The following is a 26,107-nucleotide window of genomic DNA, read 5'->3' as shown; positions in this document are numbered from 1 at the left end:
TCCAAAGATTTTCTTCTACTTTTTTCCTAAAAGCTTTATAATTTTACTTTTTACATTTAAGTTGATGATCCACTTTGAATTAATTTTGGTATAAAGTATAGGGTTTAGGTCAAGTTTCTTTCTTTTCTTTTCTTTTCTTTTCTTTTCTTTCTTTCTTTCTTTCCTTCTTTCCTTCCTTCCTTCCTTCCTTTCTTCTTTCTTTCATGGATATCCAGTTGCTCTCGCACCATCTGTTGAAGTACTTTTGAACATTTGTCTAAAATCATATTTAGATATAAAATCATATAGTTGAACATATTTGTATGGGTCTATTTTGGCTTTTCTATTCTTTTTCATTGATGGGTGTATCTAACCCTCTGAAATACCCATTACTTATGTACAGTAAGTAGGGTGAATACCCCGTAAAATGATTCCTTCCATGTTATTCTTCTTTGTCATGACTTTTAAAAAAACTATTCTGGGGTCTATGCCTTCCCATATAAATTTTAGAATAATCTTGTCTATGTCTTAAGAAAAACTTTCTGGGATTTTGATAGGAATTGCATTAAACCTATAGATCAATTTGGGGATAATTGACATTTCTACTATGTTTAGTCTTCCTGTCCATGAATATGGTAGCCTTCTGCATTGATTTATGTCTTCTTTGACTTCTATCAGTAATGTAATTTGCAGCACACAGATCTTGCACATGTTTTAAGTATATACCTAAATATTTCATTATCTTTAGAGTAATCATAAATGCTATTAAATTTATTTTTTTCCAGTTGAATGAGTACAATTGTACCTCATCATGGCCTTGATTTTTTTATTATTGTGATCACCAATGTAGTTAAACATTCTCTTCATTCATTTATTAACCATATTATATATTTCCTATTCTCTGAAGTATCTATTCATGGTTTTTTAGGTATTTATATATTCTTGATGCTGATCCTTTTTCAGTTTTTTATATTGTACGTGTCTTCTTCCAATCATAACTTATCTTTTTATTTTATTTAAGGTGTCTTTTGATGAACAACTTTAAAAAATTTAATATCACTAAATTTATCAGTATTCTAATTTCTATTCAATTAATTTTCTATCTTACTTTGGAGAGATCTAGAATTTTTATCTCCAAGTCAAAATGACTTGAATGAGCTAAGTTAACAGAATATTTTTATTGGAAACAATTTTAAAATGGAAAATACCAGTTTTCATAGCCCTCTTCTAAGTAAGCAAAGAGAAACTGCTCCCTTTCTAAGACCCTGTCTACAGTGTATCCAAACAATTAAAAAATTTTAAATTAAAAAGTGAAATAATATCCCCAATAGTTTTGGAAGAAAAAGAAAACTACTTTTCATTTCAGGTAAATTTCCCCATAAAAATTGAGAGAAATAGATTCTTAAAGCTTCTTAAGACTTTAATTTTCCCTGATTATTTCCAAAGCACAAACTAATTTCTACCCCATGACTTCTTGCATTGTTCTGTTTTAGAACTTTTTAGTGTGGTACAGAGGGCTGACTCCTAAGTTAGTGGTGGCTTTGTATTTGGTCATTAAAGAAGGGAGATTTGGTGCCCCAAAATGTAATATATAAACTTTGGATTGAGCTGTATTGTTTAGCTTACATAATGAGTATCTGAGTATTTCCTTGGCAAATACACTTTTTCCCCATCTGGTAAAAGGATCTAGGTATTCCATGAATGTGAAAAAAAACCAAGATCCACGATTGTTTTAACTAAATGTGGCCAGTAGGTATAGAGATATATATTAAACTGAGATATATATTAAACATAGTAGTTCAACTATTTCCCCCCCAGGAAAAAATATATTCAATTTATTTATGAACACTTCTTTATTTTGCTTTTCACTACATAAATTATATTTTAAATTCTGTTTTATTGTCATTTTAATGTTAGAAAGCAAAGTAGGGATTTGCTGGGCATTTCAAGAAGTTGACATGGACACATATACACACACAATATTCCTGATCTCCAGTCCTAATATGAAAATTCAGCAAAGTTAAGCCATCCTTTGGGAAGCACAAACTGCAGTAAAAAGCACTGCTGGTAAAGATGCTGACAATACTGTGACATTTTTAAGGATTCTTAAACCCATTAAGAATATTCTAGTATTCTGGCTCTGTGTGAATGTAAGTGGTGGTTTTCACCTCATCCAGCACAGACCTGCCCCCTTTATTGCAAAGACAGCTGTTTGCCCTTCACATCTTGCCCGCAATCACTGTGGGCTAGGACTTTCCCTGAGGGCAAAGCTTAAGGTAGAGCCACTCCAGCCACCAGGTATCCTTTTCTAGATCCTTATTCTGAAACTTAATTAAAAAAATCAATTACTTAAATGACTTTTAGGGATAAAATCTTACTGTCACATAGACACGATATGTAAAAAGATTTGAATTGGGGGAAATTCTTGGGCTCTTTTCCAATTTTCTTCTTCCACAAACCCTTCCTATTTTAGCAAAGGTCTGTGTACCTTTCTTAGATTAAATGCATGGCCCTGCCTTTTCCCTGAATTCAGGAAGCCCATGTTTTCTTCTCTTATGACTGACTTCCTCTAGCATAGACTTACCAGAATGGGAGAGTCGCCTCTCTGCTTCCTGGCTATCTTCCCATCCCTGTTGACTCTCCTACACGGGTGTTGCTAAGACCTTTCCTGGAAAGAAGCTACAGACTAAAACCCAAAACTGGATGCTTTTGCACAGACACTACTTTTTAAACTATGCAGAAGACTTGAGTTGCCAAGATGGTGTGAACCTGCCAGTGTTTTGCTATTTGCAGAACATTGACTCCGCTGCCAGCTGTTACCACATTTTTTTTCCTGGTAAAAATGCATTTAAAAGAATGGTTATAAAAATATGGTTGCTTTAATGGAAACTTTATTGTATTCTTAGCACCAAATTATCTGAAAGACTTAAAATAAACTCACTCTTTTAAAAGTTCCAACAGTAACACAGATACTTTTTTGGTCTGTACTTTGCAGAAGTGAAATTTTTCTGTCAAACTCCAGCTGTTGCTGATATTATAATTCTGGTTGATGGCTCATGGAGTATTGGAAGATTCAACTTCAGACTGGTTCGGTCTTTTTTGGAAAACCTGGTTACAGCATTCGACGTGGGCTCCGAGAAGACACGAATTGGTACATCTTCTACCAATAACAGCAGTCTGCTGCCCGTGTAAAACCACCAGGAGGCTTCTTAAGAAATTTCAAAGATTCTTTACCAAATGGTTTTCAGAATTACAGGTTTAACAATAGTGATATTCCCAAAAGGGCAAGTTTGCATCAATAAATATTTATTTCTACTAATTTTTGCTAATGACAGTGTCACTCAATTAATTATTGAACACACTTCAATTTTCTGGAAAGCCAAAATCTTCTCTGCCTAATAATAATAATAATTTTAAAGTTGTCATTTGTTTAAGAATTTATCAGGTAAAAGTTTTCTTTTTATTTAAAAAAAACACAGCTGAATCCAATGAAATGTTTAACAATTGGGAAATGTTTTATAGTACAAGATAATCTTTGCCAAATTAATTCTAGCTGAGATAAAAAGCAAAATAAAAGGTGTAAATCATTGAGCAACATATCCATTTTATTATATAAAGTCTCCTAGTTTCCCTTCTAAATAGCCATAAAGAAAACTCATTCCTTTGGGAAAAAACCCAAAAACAAACACTATAATGTATACAGAAGTCAAAATATAATGTTGTCCACATGAAGCTGGTATAATGTTATATACCAATGTTACCTCAATAAAAAAAATTAAATAAATCTAGACCTTTTATCTACAAACATGATCAGACTTTAAAAAAAAACGCTAAGTACCTGATTGGGTACTCACTTCTAGATGGCTAGAAAATATATACATTCCTTCAGCTCCCAGCTATGTTGAAAATTCCTTAAATTGATGTCAAGAACTCATTTTGAAAGTACATAGTGAGGCAGAGAAAAAAATGTTGCAAAGATTAGGCCCTTCGTCATTCTAGTTTCTTGAATGGTCCACTAGATCTTTGAGTAACCCATCATTTCTGGGTGGGCTTTCTCATCTTTCTTTTCCAGGTCTTGCACAGTATAGCGGCGACCCCAGAATAGAATGGCACTTGAATGCTTTTAACACAAAAGATGAGGTGATCGAAGCTGTCCGAAATCTACCATACAAGGGAGGAAATACCCTAACAGGTATGTTTTTGTCTAGTCCACATTTTTAGCAACATATCTTGCTGAAGAATAGTTTTATTACTTCGTTTTGCCACTTTGCATGTCTTGGCATAGTATTTTTAAACCAAACTAGCATATAAAGCTCTTAGATGGCTCTTTTCTCCAACCTAGCATTAAGAGTTAAAACCTAGACATCTCATCCCTTTTGCTATATGAATATAATGTCCCAGGAAGGGCTTGGTTGAACTAGAAGAGAACCGAGCAGTCCCTGACACTGACAGGCTTTAGTAGCTGTCTTAACCTTTGTCAGTTCATTTTTCTTCCTCTTCACCTGTTCTTCCTCCAGTCATGCTGTCAATTAAATAAAAACAAATTTCTACCAATTTTCAAGGAAGATATTTTCTTTACCCTTATTCTGCAATCAGTAGTTATCATGGAAATATTTATGGAGCTTTGGCTCACCAATATTTTTGATAAATTAGTACAATCGGCCCTTAGCATCTGCAGATTCGACCAACCAGGGATCAGAAATATTTGGAAAAAAATTCCAGAAATTTCCCAAAAGCAAAACTTAAATTTGTCACATGCTGGTAACTATTTACAGGCAATTTACATTGTATTAGGTATTATAAGTAATCTAGGGATGACTTAAAGTATCTGGGAGGATGCACGTTGGTTGTATGCAAATACTACTCCATTTTATATGAGGGACATGAGTATCCATGGATTTGAGTATCACAGGGGGTCCTAGAACCAATCGCCCTGTGGATACCAAGGAACAACTGTAATGTAAGAATATTTAAATTACAATTATCCATGACCCAACCACAAAGAGTTATCACAGGTTTTAACCCTAATACATGCTATTTCCCTCTGTGGGCCCACAATGTGGATGCTCAGTTTACATAATAGAGATGCTGTCATTGAATTTTAAGTAAACCACTGAAATCCTGATAATTGCTTTGCCAATTGGAGGTTTCATCTAACAAGTTTTTTGTTAATACAACAAAACTTTATTAAGCACAAATCCTATAACAATATTTGGTATTTATTTTTTCTGGGTGAAAAGTGTCACACTCAAAATGCAGGAGTTCAACTATCATTTTAGATCTGCCCCTTCTACCTCTATAAAACAGAGAAAGAGAATTTGTGGGTTTTTTTAGATCATCAAGAACAAAATTGAAAATGTAGTGATGATATTTGGGACATTTGCTTCTGTGTGGGTATTCTTGCTTCATCCTTAATTATAAAGGTTTAGATTTTCTTGTACACAGATCTGTCAATATACATTTGATATGAATTCAGTGTTCTTTATGAATGTTAGTTTCTGAAATGATGCACTATTCAGCTATTTTTTATTACCTCTGTTTTGGTGGATTTTAGTTTTTCATCGGATCTGTCAAAGAATAGTTTATTGTAAAAATGAAGACGAAAGTGCACATCTAATAAAAACTCTTTTAACGTTCTAAGTTACTCATCTTGTGGTTACATTTTGCAGAATTGGAAGGCTTTTTATTAGAGATGGTTGGTTTGTATTTATTTTTTCTTGTTTTCTCCTAGGTCTTGCTTTGAACTACGTCTTTGAAAACAGCTTTAAACCAGAAGCGGGAGCGAGGACTGGAGTGTCCAAAATTGGCATTTTAATCACAGATGGAAAATCCCAAGATGATATCATTCCACCATCCAGAAACCTTCGTGAATCTGGTGTAGAACTGTTTGCCATAGGTATTTGTTAATTATGGTCCTGTTTCAACAATGGACACACACACACAACCACTTAAAACTATATATGATGCAAAATACGCTCCACTGAAAGCCAGGAGACCTGAACACTTCCAAGTCTTTTTTTTTTTTTTTTTATTGGAGTATAGTTGATTTACAATGTTGTGTTAGTTTCTGCTGTACAGCAAAGTGAATCAGTTATACATGTACATATATCCACTCTTTTTTAGATTCTTTTCCCATATAGGTCATTACAGAGTATTGAGTAGAGTTCCCTGTGCTACACAGTAGGTCCTTATTAATTACCTATATTATAGATAGTAGTGTGTATATGTCAATCCCAATCTCCCAATTTATCCCTCCGCCTCCCCCCGGCCTTTTTCCCCCTTAGCTCTAGTCATAGCCAGTCATTTGATCTGAGCCCAACTTCCTTACATTAAAAATGGAAGTGATGGAACTGATGGATCTTATGGTGTGAGGATCTCTAGGTGAGATACCACACACAAAATGTTGTGAAAACCATAAAGTGCAAAGGTTAGGTACATATTTGTTACCATTTAATTAGTCAAGACTTTTCTCTTTACTATCACTTTATAGCTATCTCTTCTCTGATAGTGTAGAGAGAAACCAATTTATCATTTTCAAGGAATTAAGGTCTTGTAGTTAAGAAAGCAAAGAATTATAGATATGCAGTATTATTTATTTGAAAATAACCCTTTATAAGGTATCGGTTTGTGGGAAGAATATGTATGACACACACTCAGAATAACTGCAAAATATTTAGTTGATGCAATTTTGCTCTTGATTAAATTATTTACATTTTCTTTGGCGATAGGAAGGCCTTCTATTTAGTAGAGACTGACCAAAAAAAAAAAAAAAAATAGAGACAATTCCTCTGACTGATTGCTAGATTTGTTACTCAAAATGTGGTTTATAGAATGTTTCATTCGAGAAGTATTTGCTTCTTTGCTGGGTGGCAGGCATTTTGGTGGGTGCTGGAGCATAAATATGAACAAGGCAAAATCCTTACAAAACAAATTCCATCCAAGTCATGACTACCATTTCCTCACTTTTCCGTGCTCTTTACAACAGACTGTTTTGTTTGGAAAGGTGAGAGAGATTTGGGGTTTATCTCCTCTAGAATATTCTTAACTGATCCAAACTTGTTGGTTTTAACTAAATGCCATGAAAAGTATTATTGACATTAAGCTCATTGCTTCAGCATGCACTGTTATTTTGCTATTGTGGACACAGATCCAGCTATGCATTTTAAAAGTTATTGTAGAGGTCCTTCAGACAAGGAACATTAGAGAGATTGATTTAATTTTTATTCTTTATTTTGCTATCCTTTTGTTCAACAAAGAAAATCCCTGCAGAAGACTTACGCTAATAAGGGATTAATTTATGTGTTTACTCTCCATTCTGTGGTCTCATTAACGATGAATGGATGAGTTTAAGTGAACTCATTCAGATGTGATTTGGACTTTTTCTCTGGGAATTACCTGAAAATCAGTAGTATTTATCATCTTATAACCCCCTAAAGCAAATAGTTCAGAAACAACCGATGCTTTGTTACTCAATCTGTTGAGGTTGGCAGATAAATTAAATGGCACAGCTGGGCACCTAAGAAGTAATTAATGTTGCCCCAGGTAATCTCTCTTCCTTGCTTCCATAGTACCCCTTTTTAACATCCTTAGATAATTGCAATGACTGTGATTTTTAAAGAAATGCTCCTTGTTTACTGAAGCCTGGGGAAGAGAAATCTACCTTTACACCCATGAAACCGAATCCTGTGCCTCCCTTTTTCTATTTCTAATTTCACTGGTAAATATTTACTCATTTTAATGTGTAATCTTCTGAGAGGCAGCTTGAGATAGTAGTTAAGAGCATATGACTTTGGATCTAGACTGCCTGGGTGAAACCCCATTTGTATACTTACTGGTTGTGCTTCCTTGAGCAAATGAATCAACCTCTCTGTGCCTCAGCTTAGTCATCTGTAAAATGGGAGAAACAGTAATGCCAAACTCATAGGATTGGTTGTGAAGATTAAATGTGTTAATATATAGAAAACATTGAAGTGCTTGGGGCATAGTAAGCACACTCTAATTGTTAGTATCCATGGCTAAGATAGACTGGAAAATTCCAAGAGGGCCAAGGATTTTCTGTCTCAATTTAAGTAAACTAATTTTATAAAAATTTAAACCTGAAGTTCAGATAGTGTAGAGTACTGGTTTAATTGCTATTGCTTCTGCAATATTTATGAAAGACAGAAGTTAGTTTCATCAATACATCTTCCTTTAAGATGTACTGAACAAAGTTAAGACTTAATCATTTAAAAATGATTTTGAGGGAATTCCCCGGTGGTCCAGTGGTTAGGACAAGCCCTTCCAGTGCAGGGAGTACAGGTTCAATCCTTGGTTGGGGAACTAAGATCCCACATGCCGAGCGGTGAGGCCAAAAAATCATAAAAATTCAAAAATAAAATAAAAATGACTTTGAAAGTGAATTTAAAAAACAATCTGACATGAGATGTGCCTCTTTAAGTACAGGTGCCAAAGTACAGGTGCTTTGGTTGCGGTGGAGACTGATGGGTGCAGGTCGGGGTCACTGCAGTTGCTTTTTCAAATGGGGCATGACCGTCATGACCCTCCCTGTTGTCCTCAATGCCAGGGGTGAAAAACGCGGATGAGAATGAATTGCAGGAGATCGCCTCTGAACCAGACAACACTCATGTGTACAATGTCGCCGAATTTGACCTGATGCACACAGTTGTGGAGAGTCTGACGAGGACTGTCTGCTCCAGGGTGGAAGAACAGGACAGGGAGATCAAAGGTACAATGAATGACAGAGCATGGTTACTCTGTTCATATGGGTATTACTCTGGGCAAAAATCTATCATGGATTATGAAAATTCTTATGATTTTTCACATCGACTTACTAAACAGTCCTTTGTGCTCTCAAGACAGGGATCATCAGAGTAGAAAAGGGAGTATATTGGTAGGTTCCATGGGCTTGTGGGAGGGATACTTTAAATTACTAGATAATATCTCCATGGTGTTGCATTTAGACCATCATGTTTGTTTTTTAATTAAATGTTGGATTTTGAGATCATTGAGCATTCACATGAATTTGTAAGAAATAATGTAGAAAGAGGTCATGTATATTTTACCTGTTTCCCTCAATGGTAACATATTACAAAACTACAGTACGATATCAGAGTCAGGAAAGTGACGTTCATACAGACAAGATACAGAACATTCACGTCACCACGAGGACCATTTCTGTTATCCTTCTATAGCCACATTCCTTCCCTCCTCCAACATCTTCCTAACCCCTGGCAACCACTAATCTGTTCTCCATCTCAAAATACTTTTCATTTTGGAAATGTTATATAAATGGAATTATAAAGTATGTATATGAGGACTGGCTTTTTTCACTCAGGGTTATTCCCTGGAGATTCATCAAAGTAGTTGCATGTATCAGTAGCTCTTTCCTTTTTATTGCTGCGTTGTATTCCATGGTATGGATGTACCACACTTTGTTTAACAATTCACACATTGATAAAGATCTGCATTCTTTCCACTTTTTGGCTGTTACCAAAAAGGCTGCTATGAACATTCATGTATAGGTTCTTCTGTGAACATAAGTTTTCATTTCTCTGGAATAATGCCCAGGAGTGCAACTGCTTCATCATCTTGTAATTGCATAAGTAGCTTAGTTTTAATTAAGAGGCTGCCAAACAATTTTCCAGGGTGGCTGTTGCATTCTACATTCCCACCAGCAATATATAAGTGATCCAGTTTCTATGCATTGTCGCTAACATTTGTTGTTACTATATTTTATTTCAGTCATTCTGATAGGTGTGGAGTGCTATCTCATTGTGGTATTAATTTTCATTTTCCTGATAGCTAATGAAGTTGAACACCTTTTCACATGCTTATTTGCATTTGTATATCCTCTTTGATGAAACATCTGTTCATATTTTTTGCCTGTTTTCTTTTTTTTTAAATTTTTATTTTATTCGTTTATTTATTTTAACATCTTTATTGGAGTATAATTGCTTTACCATGGTGTGTTAGTTTCTGCTTTATAACAAAGTGAATCAGCTATACATATACATATATCCCCATATCTCCTCCCTCTTGCGTCTCCCTCCCTCCCACCCTATCCCACCCCTCTAGGTGGTCACAAAGCACTGAGCTGATCTCCCTGTGCTATGTGGCTGCTTCCCACTAGCTATCTATTTTACATTTGGTACTGTATATATGTCCATGTCACTCTCTCACTTCGTCCCAGCTTACCTCTCCACCTCCCCATGTCCTCAAGTCCATTCTCTACTTCAGCATCTTTATTCCTGTCCTACCCCTAGGTTCTTCAGAACCTTTTTGGTTTTTTTTTAGATTCCATATATATGTGTTAGCATACGATATTTGTTTTTCTCTTTCTGAATTACTTCACTCTGTATGACAGACTCTAGGTCCAACCACCTCACTACAAATAACTCAATTTCACTTCTTTTTAACGCTGAGTAATAATACTCCATTGTCTATATGTGCCACATCTTCTTTATCCATTCATCTCTGGATGGACACTTAGGTTGCTTCCATGTCCTGGCTATTGTAAATAGTGCTTCAACGAACAAGGTGGTACATGACTCTTTTTGAATTATGGTTTTCTCAGGGTATATGCCCAGTACTGGGATTACTGGGTCATATGGTAGTTCTGTTTTTAGATTTTTAAGGAACCTCCATACTGTTCTCCATAGTGACTGTATCAATTCACATTCCCACCAACAGTGCAAGAGGGTTCCCTTTTCTCCACACCCTCTTCTGCATTTTTGTTGGTAGATTTTTAAAAAATGGCCATTCTGACCGGTGTGAGGTGATACCACTTGTGGTTTTGATTTGCATTTCTCTAATGATTAGTGATGTTGAGCATCCTTTAATGTGTTTCTTGGCAGTCTGTATATCTTCTTTGGAAAAATGTCTGTTTAGGTCTTCTGCCCATTTTTGGATTGGGTTGTTTGTTTTTTTGATATTGAGCTGCATGAGCTGCTTGTATATTTTGGAGATTAACCCTTTGTCACTTGCTTCGTTTGCAAATATTTTCTCCCATTCTGAAGGTTGTCTTTTCGTCCTGTTTATGGTTTCCTTTGCTGTGCAAAAGCTTTCAAGTTTCATCAGGTCCCATTTGTATATTTTTGTTTTTATTTTCCTTACTCTAGGAGGTGGGTCAAAAAGGATCTTGCTGTGATTTATGTCATAGAGTGTTCTGCCTGTGTTTTCCTCTAAGAGTTTTATAGTGTCTGGGCTTACATTTAGGTCTTTAATCCATTTTGAGTTTATTTCTGTGTATGGTGTTAGGGAGTGTTCTAATTTCACTGTTTAGAAATTAATTTAGCTGTCCAGTTTTCCCAGCATCACTTATTGAAGAGGCTGTCTTTTCTCCATTGTATATTCTAGCCTCCTTTATCAAAGATAAGGTGACCACATGCACATCTGTTTATCTCTGGGCCTTCTATCCTGTTCCATAGATCTATATTTCTGTTTGTACGCAGTACCATGCTGTCTTGATTACTGTAGCTTTGTAGTATAGTCTGAAGTAAGGGAGCCTGATTCCTTCAGCTCTGTTTTTCTTTCTCAAGATTGCTTTGGATATTCGGGGTCTTTTGTGTTGCCATACAAATTGTGAAATTTATTGTTCTAGTACTGTGAAAAATGCCATTGGTGGTTTGGTAGGGATTGCATGGAATCTGTAGATTGCTTTGGGTAGTATAGTCATTTTCACAGTGTTGATTCTTCCAATCCAAGAACATGATATGTCTCTCCATGTGTTTGTATTGTCTTTAATTTCTTTCATCAGTGTCTTATAGTTTTATGCATACAGGTCTTTTGTCTCCTTAGGTAGGTTTATTCCTCGGTATTTTATTCTTTTTGTTACAGTGGTAAATGGGAGTGTTTCCTTAATTTCTCTTTCAGATTTTTCATCATTAGTGTATAGGAATGCAAGAGATTTCTGTGCATTACTTTTGTATCCTGCTACTTTACCAATTTCATTGATTAGCTCTAGTAGTTTTCTGGTGCATCTTTAGGATTCTCTATGTATAGTATCATGTCATCTGCAAACAGTGACAGTTTTACTTCTTCATTTTCAATTTGGATTCCTTTTATTTCTTTTTCTTCTCTGATTGCTTTGGTTAAAACTTCCAAAGCTATGTTGAATAATAATAGTGAGAGTGGGCAACCTTGTCTTGCTTCTGATCTTAGTGTAAATGGTTTCAGTTTTTCACCACTGAGAACGATGTTGGCTGTGGGTTTGTCATATATGGCCTTTATTATGTTGGGGTAAGTTCCCTCTCTGCCTACTCTCTAGAGGGTTTTTATCATAAATGGGTGTTGAATTTTGTCTAAAGCTTTTTCTGCATCTAGTGATATGATCATATGGTTTTTATCTTTCAATTTGTTAATATGGTGTATCACATTGATTAATTTGCTTATTTTGAAGAATCCTTGCATTCCTGGGGTACACCCCACTTAATCATGGTGTGTGATCCTTTTAATGTGCTGTTGGTTTCTGTTTGCTAGTTGAGGATATTTGCATCCATGTTCATCAGTGATATTGGCCTGTAGTTTTCTATTTATTTGTTGCATCTTTGTCTGCTTTTGGTATCAGGGTGATGGTGGCCTTGTAGAATGAGTTTGGGAGTGTTCCTCCCTCTGCTATATTTTGGAAGAGTTTGAGACGGATAGGTGTTAGCTCTTCTCTAAATGTTTGATAGAATTCGCCTGTGAAGCAATCTGGTCTTGGGCTTTTGTTTGTTGGAAGATTTTTAATCACAGTCTCAATTACAGTGCTTGTGATTGGTCTGTTTATATTTGCTATTTCTTCCTTTTTCAGTCTCGGAAAGTTGTGCTTTTCTAAGAATTTGTCCGTTTCTTCCAGGTTGTCCATATTATTGACATATAGTTGCTTGTAGTAATCTCTCATGGTCCTTTGTATTTCTGCAGTGTTACTTGTTACTTCTCCTTTTTCATTTCTAATTCTATTGATTTGAGTCTTCTCCCTTTTTTCTTTTTTTTTTTCTCCCTTTTTTCTTGATGAATCTGGCTATGGTTTATCAATTTTGTTTATCTTCTCAAAGAGCCAGCTTTTAGTTTTATTGATCTTTGCTCTCATTTCCTTCATTTCTTTTTCATTTATTTCTGATCTGATCTTTATGATTTCTTTCCTTCTTCTGACTTTGAGGGTTTTTGTTCTTCTTTCTGTAATTGCTTTAGGTATAAGGTTAGGTTGTTTATTTGAGATGTTTCTTGTTATTTGAGGTAGGATTGTATTGCTATAAACTTCCCTCTTAGAACTGCTTTTGCTGCATGCCGTAGGTTTTGGGTAGTCATGTTTTCATTATCATTTTTCTCTAGGTATTTTTTGATTTATTCTTTGATTTCTTCAGTGGTCTCTTGGTTATTCAGTAGTGTATTGTTTAGTCTCCATGTGTTTGTATTTTTTACAGATTTTTTCCCTGTAATTGATATCTAATCTCATAGCGCTGTGGTCAGAAAAGATACTTGATACGATTTCAATTTTCTTAAATTTACCAAGGCTTGATTTGTGGCCCAAGATATGATCTATCCTGGAGAATGTTCCATGAGCACTTGGGAAGAAAGTGTATTCTGTTGTTTTTGAGTAGAATGACCTATAAATATCAATTAAGTCCATCTTGTTTAATATATCATTTAAAGCTTGTGTTTCCTTATTTATTTTCAATTTGGATAATCAGTCCATTGGTGAAAGTGGGGTGTTAATGTCCCCTACTATGATTGTGTTCTGTTAGTCTCCCCTTTTATGGCTGTTAGCATTTGCCTTATGTATTGAGTTGCTCCTGTGTTGGGTGCATAAATATTTACAATTGTTATATCTTCTTGGATTGATCTGTTGATCATTATTTAGTGTCCTTCTTTGTGTCTTGTAATAGTCTTTTTTTTTAAGTCTATTTTGTCTGATATAAGAATTGCTACTCCAGCTTTCTTTTGATTGCCATTTGCATGGATTATCTTTTTCCATCCCCTCACTTTCAGTCTGTATGTGTCCCTAGGTCTGAAGTAGGTATCTTGTAGATAGCATATATATATAGGTCTTGTTTTTGTATCCATTCAGCCAGTCTATGTCTTTTGGTTGGAGCATTTAATCCATTTACATTTAAGGTAGTTATTGATATGTATGTCCCTAATAACATTTTCTTAATTGTTTTGAGTTTGTTATTGTAGGTCTTTTCCTTCTCTTTTGTTTCCTGCCTAGAGAAGTTTCTTTAGCATTTGTTTTAAAGCTGGTTTGGTGGTTCTGAATTCTCTTAGCTTTTGCTTATGTGTAAAGGTTTTAATTTCTCCGTGTAATCTGAAAGAAATCCTTGCTGGGTAGTGTAATCTTGGTTGTAGTATTTTCCCTTTCATCACTTTAAATATTTCCTGCCACTCCCTTCTGGCTTGCAGAGTTTCTGATGAACGATCAGCTGTTAACCTTATGGGGATTCCCTTGTATGTTAATTGCTGCTTTTCCCTTGCTGCTTTTAAGATTTATTCTTTGTATTTAAATTTTGATAGTTTGATTAATATGTGTCTTGTTGTGTTTCTCCTTGGATTTATTGACTGTTTCCCATGTTAGGGAAGTTTTCAACTATAATCTCTTCAAATATTTTCTCAGTCCCTTTTTTTTTCTCTTCTTCTGGGATCCCTGTAATTCAAATGTTGGTGCATTTAATGTTTTCCCAGAAGTCTCTGAGATTGTTCTCAATTCTTTTCATTCTTTTTTCTTAATTCTTCTCTGCAGTAGTTATTTCCACTCTTTTTTCTTCCAGATCACTTATCCCTTCTTCTGCCTCAGTTATTCTGTTATTGGTTCCTCTAGAAAATTTTTAGTTTCATTTATTGTGTTGTTCATCCCTGTCTGTTTGCTCTTTAGTTCTTCTAGTCCTTGCTATATGTTACTTGTATTTTCTCCATCCTATATTCAAGAATTTGGATCATCTTTACTATCATTACTCAGAATTCTTTTTCAGGTAGACTGCCTATTACGTCTCCATTTGTTTGGTCTGGTGGGTTTTTGCCTTGCTCCTTCATCTGCTGTGTATTTGTCTGTCTTCTCATTTTGCTCAACTTACCATTTTTGGGGTCTCTGTTTTGCAAGTAGCAGGTTCGTATTTCCTGTTGTTTTTGGTCTCTGCTCCCAGTGGTAAGGTTGTTTCAGTGGGTTGTGTAGACTTCCTGGTGGAGGGGACTGGTTCTTGTGTTCTGGTGGATGAGGCTGGATCTTGTCTTTCTGATGGGCAGGACCTCTTCCGGTTGTGTGTTTTAGGGTGTCTGTGAATTTATTATTATTTTAAGCAGCGTCTCTGCTAATGGGTTGTGTTGTGTTCCTGTATTGCTAGTTGTTTGGTATAGGGTGTCCAGAACTGTTGCTTGCTGGTCATTGAATGGAGCTAGGTGTTAGTGTTGATATGGAGATCTCTGGGAGAGCTTTCACCATTTAATATTATGAGGGGCCGGGAGGTCTCTGCTGGACCAATGTCCTGAACTCAGCCCTCCCACCTCAGAGGCTCAGATCTGACACCTGACCAGAGCACCAAGACCCTGTCAGCCACACAGCTCAGAGGAAAAGGGAGAAAAAGAAAGATAGAAAAAAATAAAAAAATAAAATAAAGTTATTAAAATAGAAAAACTTTATTAAAAATAAAAAAATAAAAAATAATTTAAAAAGAGAGAGAAAGAATGAAGAGAGCAACCAAACCAAAAAACAAATCCACCAATGATAACAAGTGCTAAAGAGTATACTGATAAAAAAAAGAAAAAAGGACAGTCAGAACCCTGGAACAAATGGCAAAAGCAAAGCTATACAAAGAAAATCACAGAAAGAAGCATACACATACACACTCACAAAAGGAGAAAAAGGAAAATGAAATATATATATATATATAACAAAATTACAAAGGAAGAGAGCAACCAAATCATTAAACAAATCTACCATTGATAATAAGCTGTAAATACTAAACTAAGATAAACATAAAACCAGAAACAAATTAGATGCAGAAAGCAAACCCCAAGTCTACAGTTGCTCCCAAAGTCCACCACCTCAATTTTCAGATGAATCATTGTCTATTCAGGTATTCCACAGATACATGGTACATCAAGTTGATTGTGGAGATTTTATCCACTGCTCCTGAGGCTGCTGGGGGAAATTTCCCTTTCTCTTCTTTGTTCGCGCAGCTCCTGGGGTTGAGCTTTGGATTTGCCCCGCCTCTGTGTGTAGGTTGCCTGAGAGCGTCTTATACCTTTTGGGAAATCTGAGGTCTTCTGCCAGCATTCAGTAGGTGTTCTGTAGGAGTTGTTCCATGCGTAGATGTAGTTTTGATGTATTTGTGGGGAGGAAGATGATCTCCACATCTTACCCCTCCACCATCTTGAAGGTGCCCCCCCTCCGCCCATTTTCTAACTGGACTTTTTTGGGGGTTGTTTTTTGTGTTAGTTTTTAACTGTTGAGCTTTGAGAATTCTTTATATTTTAGGTAATAATCCTTTGTTGGATATGTGATTTGTAAATATTTTCTCTCAATCTATTGCTTATCTTTTTATCTGTTTAACAAGGTCTTTTGCAGAACAAAAGTTTTAAGTTTTGATGAAGTCCAGTTTATCTGTTTTCCATTTTATGATTAGTGCTTTTCATGTCAAGTCTAAGAACTCTTTACCTGGTTTTAGATTCCCAAAGATTTTCCTTTTTATTTTTTTCCCAAAAGTTTTATATTTTACATTTAAATCTATGATGTGAGTTAATTTTTTATAAAGGATTTGAAGTTTAGTTTACGGTTCCAGCACTACTTGCTTAAAGGCTGTATTTCTGCCATTGAAATTACCTTGCAACTTTGTTGAATATCAGTTGGAGACATTTGTGTGTGTTTATATCTTGGTTCTCTTTTCTGTTCCATTTGGTCTATGTGTCTAACCCCCTTCCAATGTCATACAGTCTTGATTTACTGTAGCTATATAGTAAGTCTTAAGATTGGATAGACTGAGTTCTCCTGTTTGATTATTCTTTTTCAAAATTGTTTTGCTATTATACTTCCTTATCGTCCATGTAAGTGTTAGGATAATATTTATATATTTATATAATAGTTATATAATATTCTATATTTAATTTATATAATAATCTAATATAAATATTAGAATAATTTTTATTCTACTACAAGTCTTATTGGAATTTTGATAGGAATTGCATTAAATCAATTTTCAATTATCAAATATCAACTTAGGAATAATTGACATCTTTAATCTGTTGCTTCTTCTAATCCATGAACATGGCAAATCCCTCCATTTGTTTAGATATTCTTTGAGCTCTCCATCAGCATTTTGTAATTTTTAGGATGCAAGTTCTATATACGTTTTGTTCTACTTACATTTAGTATTTAATTTTATTTGGGGAAATTTTAGTTGTATTTTTAATTTTGGTGTTCACATTTTCATTGCTAGTATATACAGATATAATTATATTTTTGTATGTTTACCTTGTATCTGCTGACCCTATTATTTGAAATTATTAATTATTTATAGGAGTTTTTCTCTAGATTTTTGGAGATTTTCTATGTAGAAAGTCATGTTATTTGCAAATAGTGATAGTTTTATTTCTTTCCTTTTGATTTCTGTGGTTTTTATTTCCTTTTGTTGCCTTATTTCACTGGCTAAAACTTCTAGTATTGTGTTAAATGTGATGAGAATGAATATTGTCTTATTCGCCATCTTAGAGGGAAAGCTTCTGCTTTTCAAGTGATTGATCCATTTCCTAGAACTTGTAGAATTCATGTGTGTAGAGTGGTTTATAGTATTCCCTTATTCTTTTGATGTCTGCAGGGTCTATAGTGATAGCTCCTGTTTCCTCCAACATATTGGTAATTTTTGTCTTCTCTTTTTAAATTTTTCTTTCAGGCTTGCTAGATGTTTGTATTTTTTTCAAAGAACTGGCTCTTGGTTTCATATAACTTCTTTATTTTTCTTCTGGTTTTTATTTCATTGATTTCTGCTCTTTCATTTTCTTCACTTTGCTTGTTTTTGGTTTATTTTGCTTTCACTTTTCTAGATTCTTTAGATGGACTCTTAGATTATTGATTTGAGATGCTTTCTCTTTTATAGTGTAATTACTTAAATGCTTTAAATTTCCTTCTCAGCACTGCTTTAGCAATGTCCCTAAATTTTGATATGTTGTATTTTCATTTAATTCAATTTAAAATATTTTTTGGTCTTGACAATGTCCTCTCTGACTCATTGATTATTTAGAAGTGTGTTATTCATAGTTTCCAAGTGCTTGGGCTTTTTTATGTTATCTTTCTCTTATTGGTTTCTAATTTTATTTCATTGTCATCAGAGAACACACTCTGCATGATTTCAATTGTTTTAAATTTTCTGAGGTTTGTTTTTTGGCCCAGGATATGGTTTATCTTGGTATATGCTCTGTAGGTGCTTGAAATGGATGTGTATTCTGCTGTTGTCACATGCAGTGTTCTGTAAGTTTTGACTAGATCCTGTTGGTTAATGGTCTTGTTGAGTTTTATATCCTTGCTGATTGTTTTGTTTCGTTGTCTTATCAATAGTCGAGAGAGAGATGTTAAATATCCATCTAAAATTGTGGATTTGTCTGTTTTTTCTTTCAGTTCTATCAGTTTTTACTTTATATGTTTTGCAGCTCTTTTTTTGGTGCATATACATTTAGAATGCTAGGATTTCTGGGTTGATTAACGATTTATCATTATGTAATGTCTTTCTCTGTCTCAGGTAATTTTCTTTGTTCTGAAGTCTACTTTATCTTATATTAATACAGCCATTTCTACTCCCTTTTGATTAATGTTTACATAATATAATTTTTAAAATCTATTTACTTTCAACCTTCCTATATCATATTTGAAGTGGATTTCATGTAGATAGCATATAGTTGATCACGTTTTTAAATCCACTCTGATAATTTCTTCCTTTTAACTGGTATGCTTAGGCCATTTTTATTTAATGTAATTATTGATATGTTTGAGGTTAAACCTGCTTTTTAATTTTTATTTATTTATTTTTTTCAGTTTGTTCTCTCTGGTTTTCACATCTCTGTTTTCTTTATCTTTTTTTCCCGTGGGTTACTTAAACATTTTTAGAACTACATTTTGATTCATTTATAATATTTTTGATGGAATCTCTTTGTTTATCTCTTTTAGCGGTTGCTCTAGTTATTATATTATATAAACATGACTTATCCCAGTCTGCTGATGTTGATATTATACCAGGTTGAGTGAAATGATGAAACCTTACCTCCCTCAAGTCCCTTTACCATATCTGTGTGTAATACAATTGTCTTAAATATTTCCTCTCCAAAAATGTTGAACCGCATCAGAAACTGTTATAATTCTTCAACCACAAAACATAGTTTAGGAAACTTGAGAGGAGAAGTAAACTGTATTATATTTACCCATACTTTTATGCTTTCTGTCATTCTTTCTTTCTTTCTGCAGTCCCAGAAGTCCTTCTTTTTGTTATTCTGTTTAAAGAACCCCCTTTAGTCCTTCTTTTGGGATAGGTCCATTGGTGAAAAATTCTTATTTAATTTTACTTTATCTGAGACTGATTTGATTTTCCCTTCATTCCTAAAAGATATTTTTTGCTAGATAGAGTTTTCGTTGACAGCTTTTTTCTTTGAATATTTGGAAAATGTTATGCCACTTTCTTCTGGGCTCCATGGTTTCTGATGAGAAATCTGCTGTCATTAAAAAAGTTCCCCCTAAAAATAAGGTGTCATTTCTTTCCCATTCCTTTTACATCTTTTTCTTTGAGTTTAGTTTTAGGAAGTCTGACTACGGTATATTTTGGGGTGAGTTTCTGTTGGCCTATCTGTTTGGGTTACACTCATTTTCTTGAATCTATAGTTTGCACCTTTTGTCAAATTTGAGAATTTTTCAGGCCTTATTTCTTCAAGTACTGACTTACCACCAGATCTACTGTGATACCATCCCAGAGGGAAAGGGGAGTGGTGCCTCAGTACTACCAGGTGGGGATGGAAGTCCCAGCTCTTCATGTGGTTTCCCCATATATCACAGATGGAAGTGAGGTGGAAGGATTTGTTACTATTTGTCAGGGATGATTGTCTCTTTTCCCTATTTGGCATTTTCTCCTACCGCCCTGGTTGCAGATAGGATGAGGGTAAATGTTGGGGCACGCTGTTACAGTCAGGAAAGGTAGATGTCTTGGCTCCTCACTTGACCTTTGCTGGTATGAGTGGGGATGGGGCCACAGTTGGGGGTTTTTTTCCTGTGGCTTTTGTTTAGACTAGAGCAGTTATTGCCTAAAAGTTTTCTGTCTTGGCAGGCTGCTCCTTTCCTGGCCCTTTTGCTAGAGAGAGCAGGCTTCATTGGATTGTTTTTGTCTGTATTTGTTTGTGTTTCTAGGTGGCTGGATTCTTTAGCTCTATGTCTAGGATACATGAGGCAAAAGGAAACTCAGGGAACTCACCACTGTACCATTCCCTCGGTCCAACAGTCCCTTGCCCATCTACCTTCTTCCCTTTACTTTTCAGGGTCTTATGCTTGTCTTATACATAATTTCCAGAAATTTTGGTTGTACTTGAGGGGAAGAGTAGGAAAAAGCACATCTGCTCTATCTTCCTGGATGCTCAGCCATCATGGAATTTTTAACCCTTGTTCCTCATGATATCATTGGTCTACAGGTTACACCTGGTTAATAGGGATGTGATCTGAGAAGAAGGTAATATCCAGATCTTGCTTTAAGAGTTTTGTTTTATTTCCTGCCTTTACTGTACCCAGGGTGTGGAATGATTCTGTTTGGCTACTTGTCCCTCTCTCTTCCATCATTCCTCTTTCCCTGGACTAGAACTCTTGGGACTAGGTTGGGCAGCCAAGTAGTAGCTTCCTGAATAAATTTCTCTGAGGTGCTTGATGAGATGACTTTAGAGCCCATTTTTACCCACAAAAATTTCTACATGTGATTGCTGATAAAACATGTAATAAAGTACCTGGTCATAGTTATCGTTCCATAGCTATGTTTTTTTCCCCATTGTTATGGCTACTAAAGTCCCTTTAAGTAAATGCCCCTAGCAGATAATAAATCCTAAAGTTCAAGGACTTTAAACTTTACATGTCCCAAATCTTTTACAGACTCATTGTTTTAACATGTATATAACACACACAAAGTGCTTACGTGATGTTTAGCTTATAGTGGACATTCAGTATATATTAGTTGCTTTTTCTTCTCTTTTTACTTTTAAATATTGGTCATTTGTTGAAGTCTTCAGTATAGAGGCGGTACCCTCTGTTGCATAAAAACACAGGCTCTTGTGTCAAGAAGCTTGGGAATCAATCTCATCTCTGATACTCACTAATAGTGTGACTTGGGCAAGTTATTTCACATCATTCTGACTTGGTTTTCTCACCTACAACATGGGAACAATAATAGCAACTATTGAGAATTAAATGAGGTAATACTTCTAAAGAGTTCAGAAGAGTACCTTTAGATACAAACTCAATGTTGTGTTTCTGTTTTTTTACTATTCTACAGCAAGAAAGTTCCTTAGAGTCAAGGGCTATGTCTTATTTAAGGTTGTATCCTCGGAACCTAGCGTAGTGATTGGTACCTCACAGACAAATGTTTCAATAAACAAATGTTGTACAGGCATACCTTGTTTTGTTGTGCTTCGCTTTATTGCGCTTTGCAGGTATTGTGTCTTTTACAGCCTGAAAGTTTGTGACAACCCTGTGTCGAGCAAGTCTATTGGTGCCATTTTTTTCAAAAGCATTATTTTTAAATCAAGGTATGTATATTGGGTTTTTTTAGACATAATGCAATTGCACACTTAATAGACTACAGTATAAGGTAAACATAACTTTTATATGTATTGGGAAACCAAAAAAATTGTGTGACTTGCTTTATTGCAGAGGTCTGGAACTGAACCCACAATATCTCTGAGGTATGCCTGTAATGAATTACTGAATTAATTTATCTAGAGATGAAAATCTTAGAGGCAGCATAAAATCAACAATCATTTCTGACTAGTGGAGTTTCCTAGGCTCATAGGAAATAACTATGGGAAAGAGGCTCATTTTATGTGTTTCTTTAAAATTTAGCCTCAGCCCTTGCCACCACTGGGCCACCTACAGAAATGATTACTTCTGAAGTCACTGCCAGGAGCTTTATGGTAAACTGGACTCATGCCCCAGGAAAAGTGGAAAAATACAGAGTCGTGTATTATCCTGCCAGGGGTGGAAAACCAGAAGAGGTAATAAGGAGACAGTATTTTCTAACCATTATTTTCATTCTCTCAATTCTTGTACCGTAGTGAAGACAAGAAAGAAATGTGTATATAAGGAGATTATTCTGTCACAAGCATTTAAAATTATTTGACTGAAATACATTTCCATGTGTCTATGTTGTTCTTCTATCTCTCTAGGTTATGGTATTTACATCCTCTCCTCTTACCTCCATCAAGGAACCTTCAGAACTGGTCATGTGTCCATTTCTAACACAACTTATTTTGACTTTACTTTTTTTGTGATTTTAAAAATTAATGAGTTCTAAGGCAAAAGGAATCAGTCGTTAATTATCTGGCCAGAATCCCCTTTTGCTACCGATATTTTCTTTCTACTTTGTGAGTGGTCTGAACTTTCTGCCTTAAAGAAGTCTGTGTGTTCCAAATAATGTGGGCATATAGTCCTCCAGGGTTTGGGATTTCCTGGATGTTTGCGGAGATTCGTGCAAAAGAGAAGCCATAATAAAACACCTGTGGCTGGCCTTTCTCATGGGTTGGCCATCACAGGAAAGAACATCTATTGCCAGATGATTGGATGGTTCCCATTTCATGTCTGATACAGGGACTATGTTAAAATGTGATGAAATCTCCCTTTTTTTGTTTTTAATTATTAATTAATTAAGGCTGCGCTGGGTCTTCGTTGCTGCGCACGGGCTTTCTCTAGCTGCATTGAGTTGGGGCTACTCTTCGTTGCGGTGCGCGGGCTTCTCATTGCGGTGGCTTCTCTTGTTGCGGAGCACGGGCTCTAGGTGCGCGGGCTTCAGTAGTTGTGGTGCGTGGGCTTGATAGCTGTGGCTTGCGGGCTCTAGAGCGTAGGCTCAGTAGTTGTGGCACACAGGCTTAGTCGCTCCGTGGCATGTGGGATCTTCCTGGACCAGGGATAAAACCTGTGACCCTGGCATTGGCAGGTGGATTCTTAACCACCGCGCCACCAGGGAAGTCCCTCCCTCTCTTCTTTTGAAGCGCTAACACCTTATGTTGTTCTAACCTCTGACTGACCTCAGCATGTTTCACAGTTTTCTTCTGCATTATGGCAGGATTTATGTTTTTTGGGTTTTGTTTTTTTTTTCAGTGTTTGAGTAGATTCTAGAGGTTTAAGTCATCTGGACTTAAAAAAAAAATCAGAGTGCTTCCAATTGCTTTATCTTTTTCATTACTAATAAACCTTTTAAATGCTTCCTAAGGCTCCATGGAAAAATATCACATGTCAACTGTTACTAAGTGGATGTGATTAGGATAACCATTAGCTTGGGAATGACACAGTTTCCATTAGATGTGAATTAGTAAGGGACTTTTGGACATATTCCTAAAAGGTGGGTCACTTCATGTGAGAATTCAAGGGGAATTGACTGCCACAGTGGGAAAGAGGATGTGGTGCAAATAAGAAAATATTTAATGAAAGGTTCTTGCTAGAGATATTTTTGCTTTTGGATTTCCAGTCTGCATGTGAGATATTCCATTTTCTCATTCCTCAAACTGTTCTTTCAACAGGTGGTGGTGGATGGAAGCATATCTTCCACAGTATTGAAAAACTTGATGTCTTTAACCGAATATCAGATAGCAGTCTTTGCAATATACGCTCACACTGCTAGCGAAGGCCTTCGGGGAACTGAAACCACACGTGTGTATTGAATTGTACCCACTTCTGATTCTGTATGACATTGCTCAGGTGGCTTAGTTGTGCTGTACGTAGTACTGGTCCATGCTATATTTGCAGTTTGCAGGTGCCATATATTGGGAGGGATATTATACAATTCTGGTATGTTTAGGAGAGAGAAATCTCTCTAAGCGATGAAGGGTGCAAAATACAGTTATTCATTTAATAAACAAATATTTAGTGAATTCTTATTATAAACTAAGCAGTGGGCTTGAATTTGTCATTAGAAGTAGAGAAGGAGCTCTGTAGCTGTCCTGCCTAGTAGAATATTAGGGAAAGTGCATTACATCTGTTTTCTTTATGAGTATCACTGTAATTAAAACTTATGAATACTAGTCAGTCATTCCTTAACTCAGCAAGATCATGATCACACACACATATATACATGCACACATGTTCAGAGAATCCTGGGAAGAGATAATCTTAAGAAACTTGATCACCCCCTCATTTAGTTATTTCAAATATTAATTGAGTTCCTATTACATGCCAGATAGTATATAAAGTTGATCTAAAAACTCTACCTCTGATAGAGCAATAACAAGGTGCCAGGCTTTATGATAATTAGGAACTCCCCGTCCAACACGTTATTGGATTTATCCCTGAAAGCAATTTGTAAGGCAGCTGTTAATACTCCTGCTTTGCAGAAATATTTTTAGCAACAATCCCTGCCCTTAAGGAAGTTTTAGACTAGCAAAGGAGAAAATGCAACCCAAGGATATACAAACAAATTAGTGCAGTGAAGTACTACGGGCACGCCAATAGAAGTATGATAGGGAACTGCACCTGTAAGCAAAGTCCTGAACTTGACATTGTGGTTGGGAGTGCAAGCAGGACCTGGAATTATATTTGAAAACAACATTTCATAGTTTTTATTGACATTGTTTAAGCCAGGAACTTGCAATTTACTCTTAATCCCTTTTTCCCTACCTCTCCAATATGGCAAATCCTATTTCTTGATTATTTTATTGTTCTCAAACCCTATTGTTACCGACAGTCATGTCTCCTCACTGTCTCTGATTGAATGTGTTGATGAGTATCTAGTTATTCATGTATTTGTTCATCCAGCCCCCCATTCTGTCATCTATTAAGTGACCCAACAACTATTTTTAATGGCTGCTGCAGGTCAGACACTATGCTTGGTAATGGGTATAAAACAGTGGTCAGAAGAGTCTCCTACTCTTGACTGGCTCCCAGACAGCTGTGCCCATCACTGTAATGAGATATAAGAAGCTAAAAGGTGTCATTCCTGCTCTTAAACATTCATTATGTTTACCTTCCCCAAAGGGGCTTATATGGCCATGTGAACAGATTCAAGGACAAAAATAACCTGAAAAATATGTTTAGTTTTAGACCCTAACGTATAGATAGATACCTTGAAATAAGCAAGCACACTGATAAATGGCTGACCATTAAGAAAAAAACTCCTCTTGCAGTTTCTTTACCTATAGTTTCTGACCTTGAACTGTACGATGTGACTGAGAACAGTCTGAGGGCGAGATGGAACCCAGTGGCTGGAGCGTCAGGGTACCTGATCCTTTACGCTCCTCTCACGGAAGGCCTGGCTGGGGATGAAAAAGAGGTAATGCATGCTGCCCACCAAAGTCCTAGAATTTTTGACTTCCTTAACATAGTTTGGTTTGTTTTTACTACAAAAATGTATAAAATTTATAAAAGTCACATTAGCAAAAGAAAAAAATCACTTGTAATCCCACCACCTAGAGGTAGCCATTGTTATCATTTAGTTAAGAGTCTTTTCCAGTGCATTTTAAACACAACCAATGGGAATGGTTTTGTAGTTTTCCTTGTAGTTTTCCTTTTGCTTACTGTGAATATCTTTCCATGCCATTAAATAATATTTTATATAGTCATTTAAACAACTTTATAATATTCCATTGTTGGTTTGTACCAGGTCATGTTTAATTAATCTCATGCTATTGGACATTTGGATAATTTGCTATATAGGGGAATTCCGTGGCAGTCCAGTGGTTAGGACTCACACTTTCACTGCCAGGGCCCGGTCGGGGAACTAAGATCCTGCAAGCCGCACAGGGGCTCGGCCAAAAAAAAGAGATAATTTGCTATATAAATATACTTTTGGGACCATTCTTAACATATAACTTTGCATGGTTATCTGATTATTTCCTTAGGATAAATTCCTAGAAGTGAAGTTTCTTTTCAAAGAGTATGCAAATTATTAAGGCTTATACCAGGTATTACCACCTTACTCTAGAGAAATTTTATATAATT

General features: G+C 35.7%; 1 protein-coding gene across 4 annotated transcripts in view; it reads left to right on the top strand.

Moving 5' to 3' along the window:
• Window positions 1-26,107, top strand: part of COL14A1 (collagen type XIV alpha 1 chain) — a 230,376-nt gene that overhangs the window by 43,346 nt on the left and 160,923 nt on the right. For all 4 annotated transcript variants that reach the window (XM_089898775.1, XM_089898774.1, XM_089898773.1 and 1 more), the window contains exons 5-11: window positions 2,975-3,130; window positions 4,052-4,171; window positions 5,711-5,875; window positions 8,543-8,704; window positions 22,022-22,173; window positions 23,695-23,824; window positions 25,294-25,439. In XM_089898775.1, coding sequence (XP_089754901.1) covers window positions 2,975-3,130; window positions 4,052-4,171; window positions 5,711-5,875; window positions 8,543-8,704; window positions 22,022-22,173; window positions 23,695-23,824; window positions 25,294-25,439 — 1,031 coding nt within the window. The remainder of the gene's footprint in view (window positions 1-2,974; window positions 3,131-4,051; window positions 4,172-5,710; window positions 5,876-8,542; window positions 8,705-22,021; window positions 22,174-23,694; window positions 23,825-25,293; window positions 25,440-26,107) is intronic.

The sequence above is a fragment of the Delphinapterus leucas genome, chromosome 17 (assembly GCF_059928025.1).
Source record: "Delphinapterus leucas isolate spDelLeu-1000000601 "Yukka" chromosome 17, BTC_Dleu_Yukka2, whole genome shotgun sequence".
NCBI classification, from domain to species: domain Eukaryota; kingdom Metazoa; phylum Chordata; class Mammalia; order Artiodactyla; family Monodontidae; genus Delphinapterus; species Delphinapterus leucas.
The sequence above is the reverse complement of the archived record's forward strand: the minus strand, read 5'-3'. Positions and strand labels throughout refer to the sequence as shown.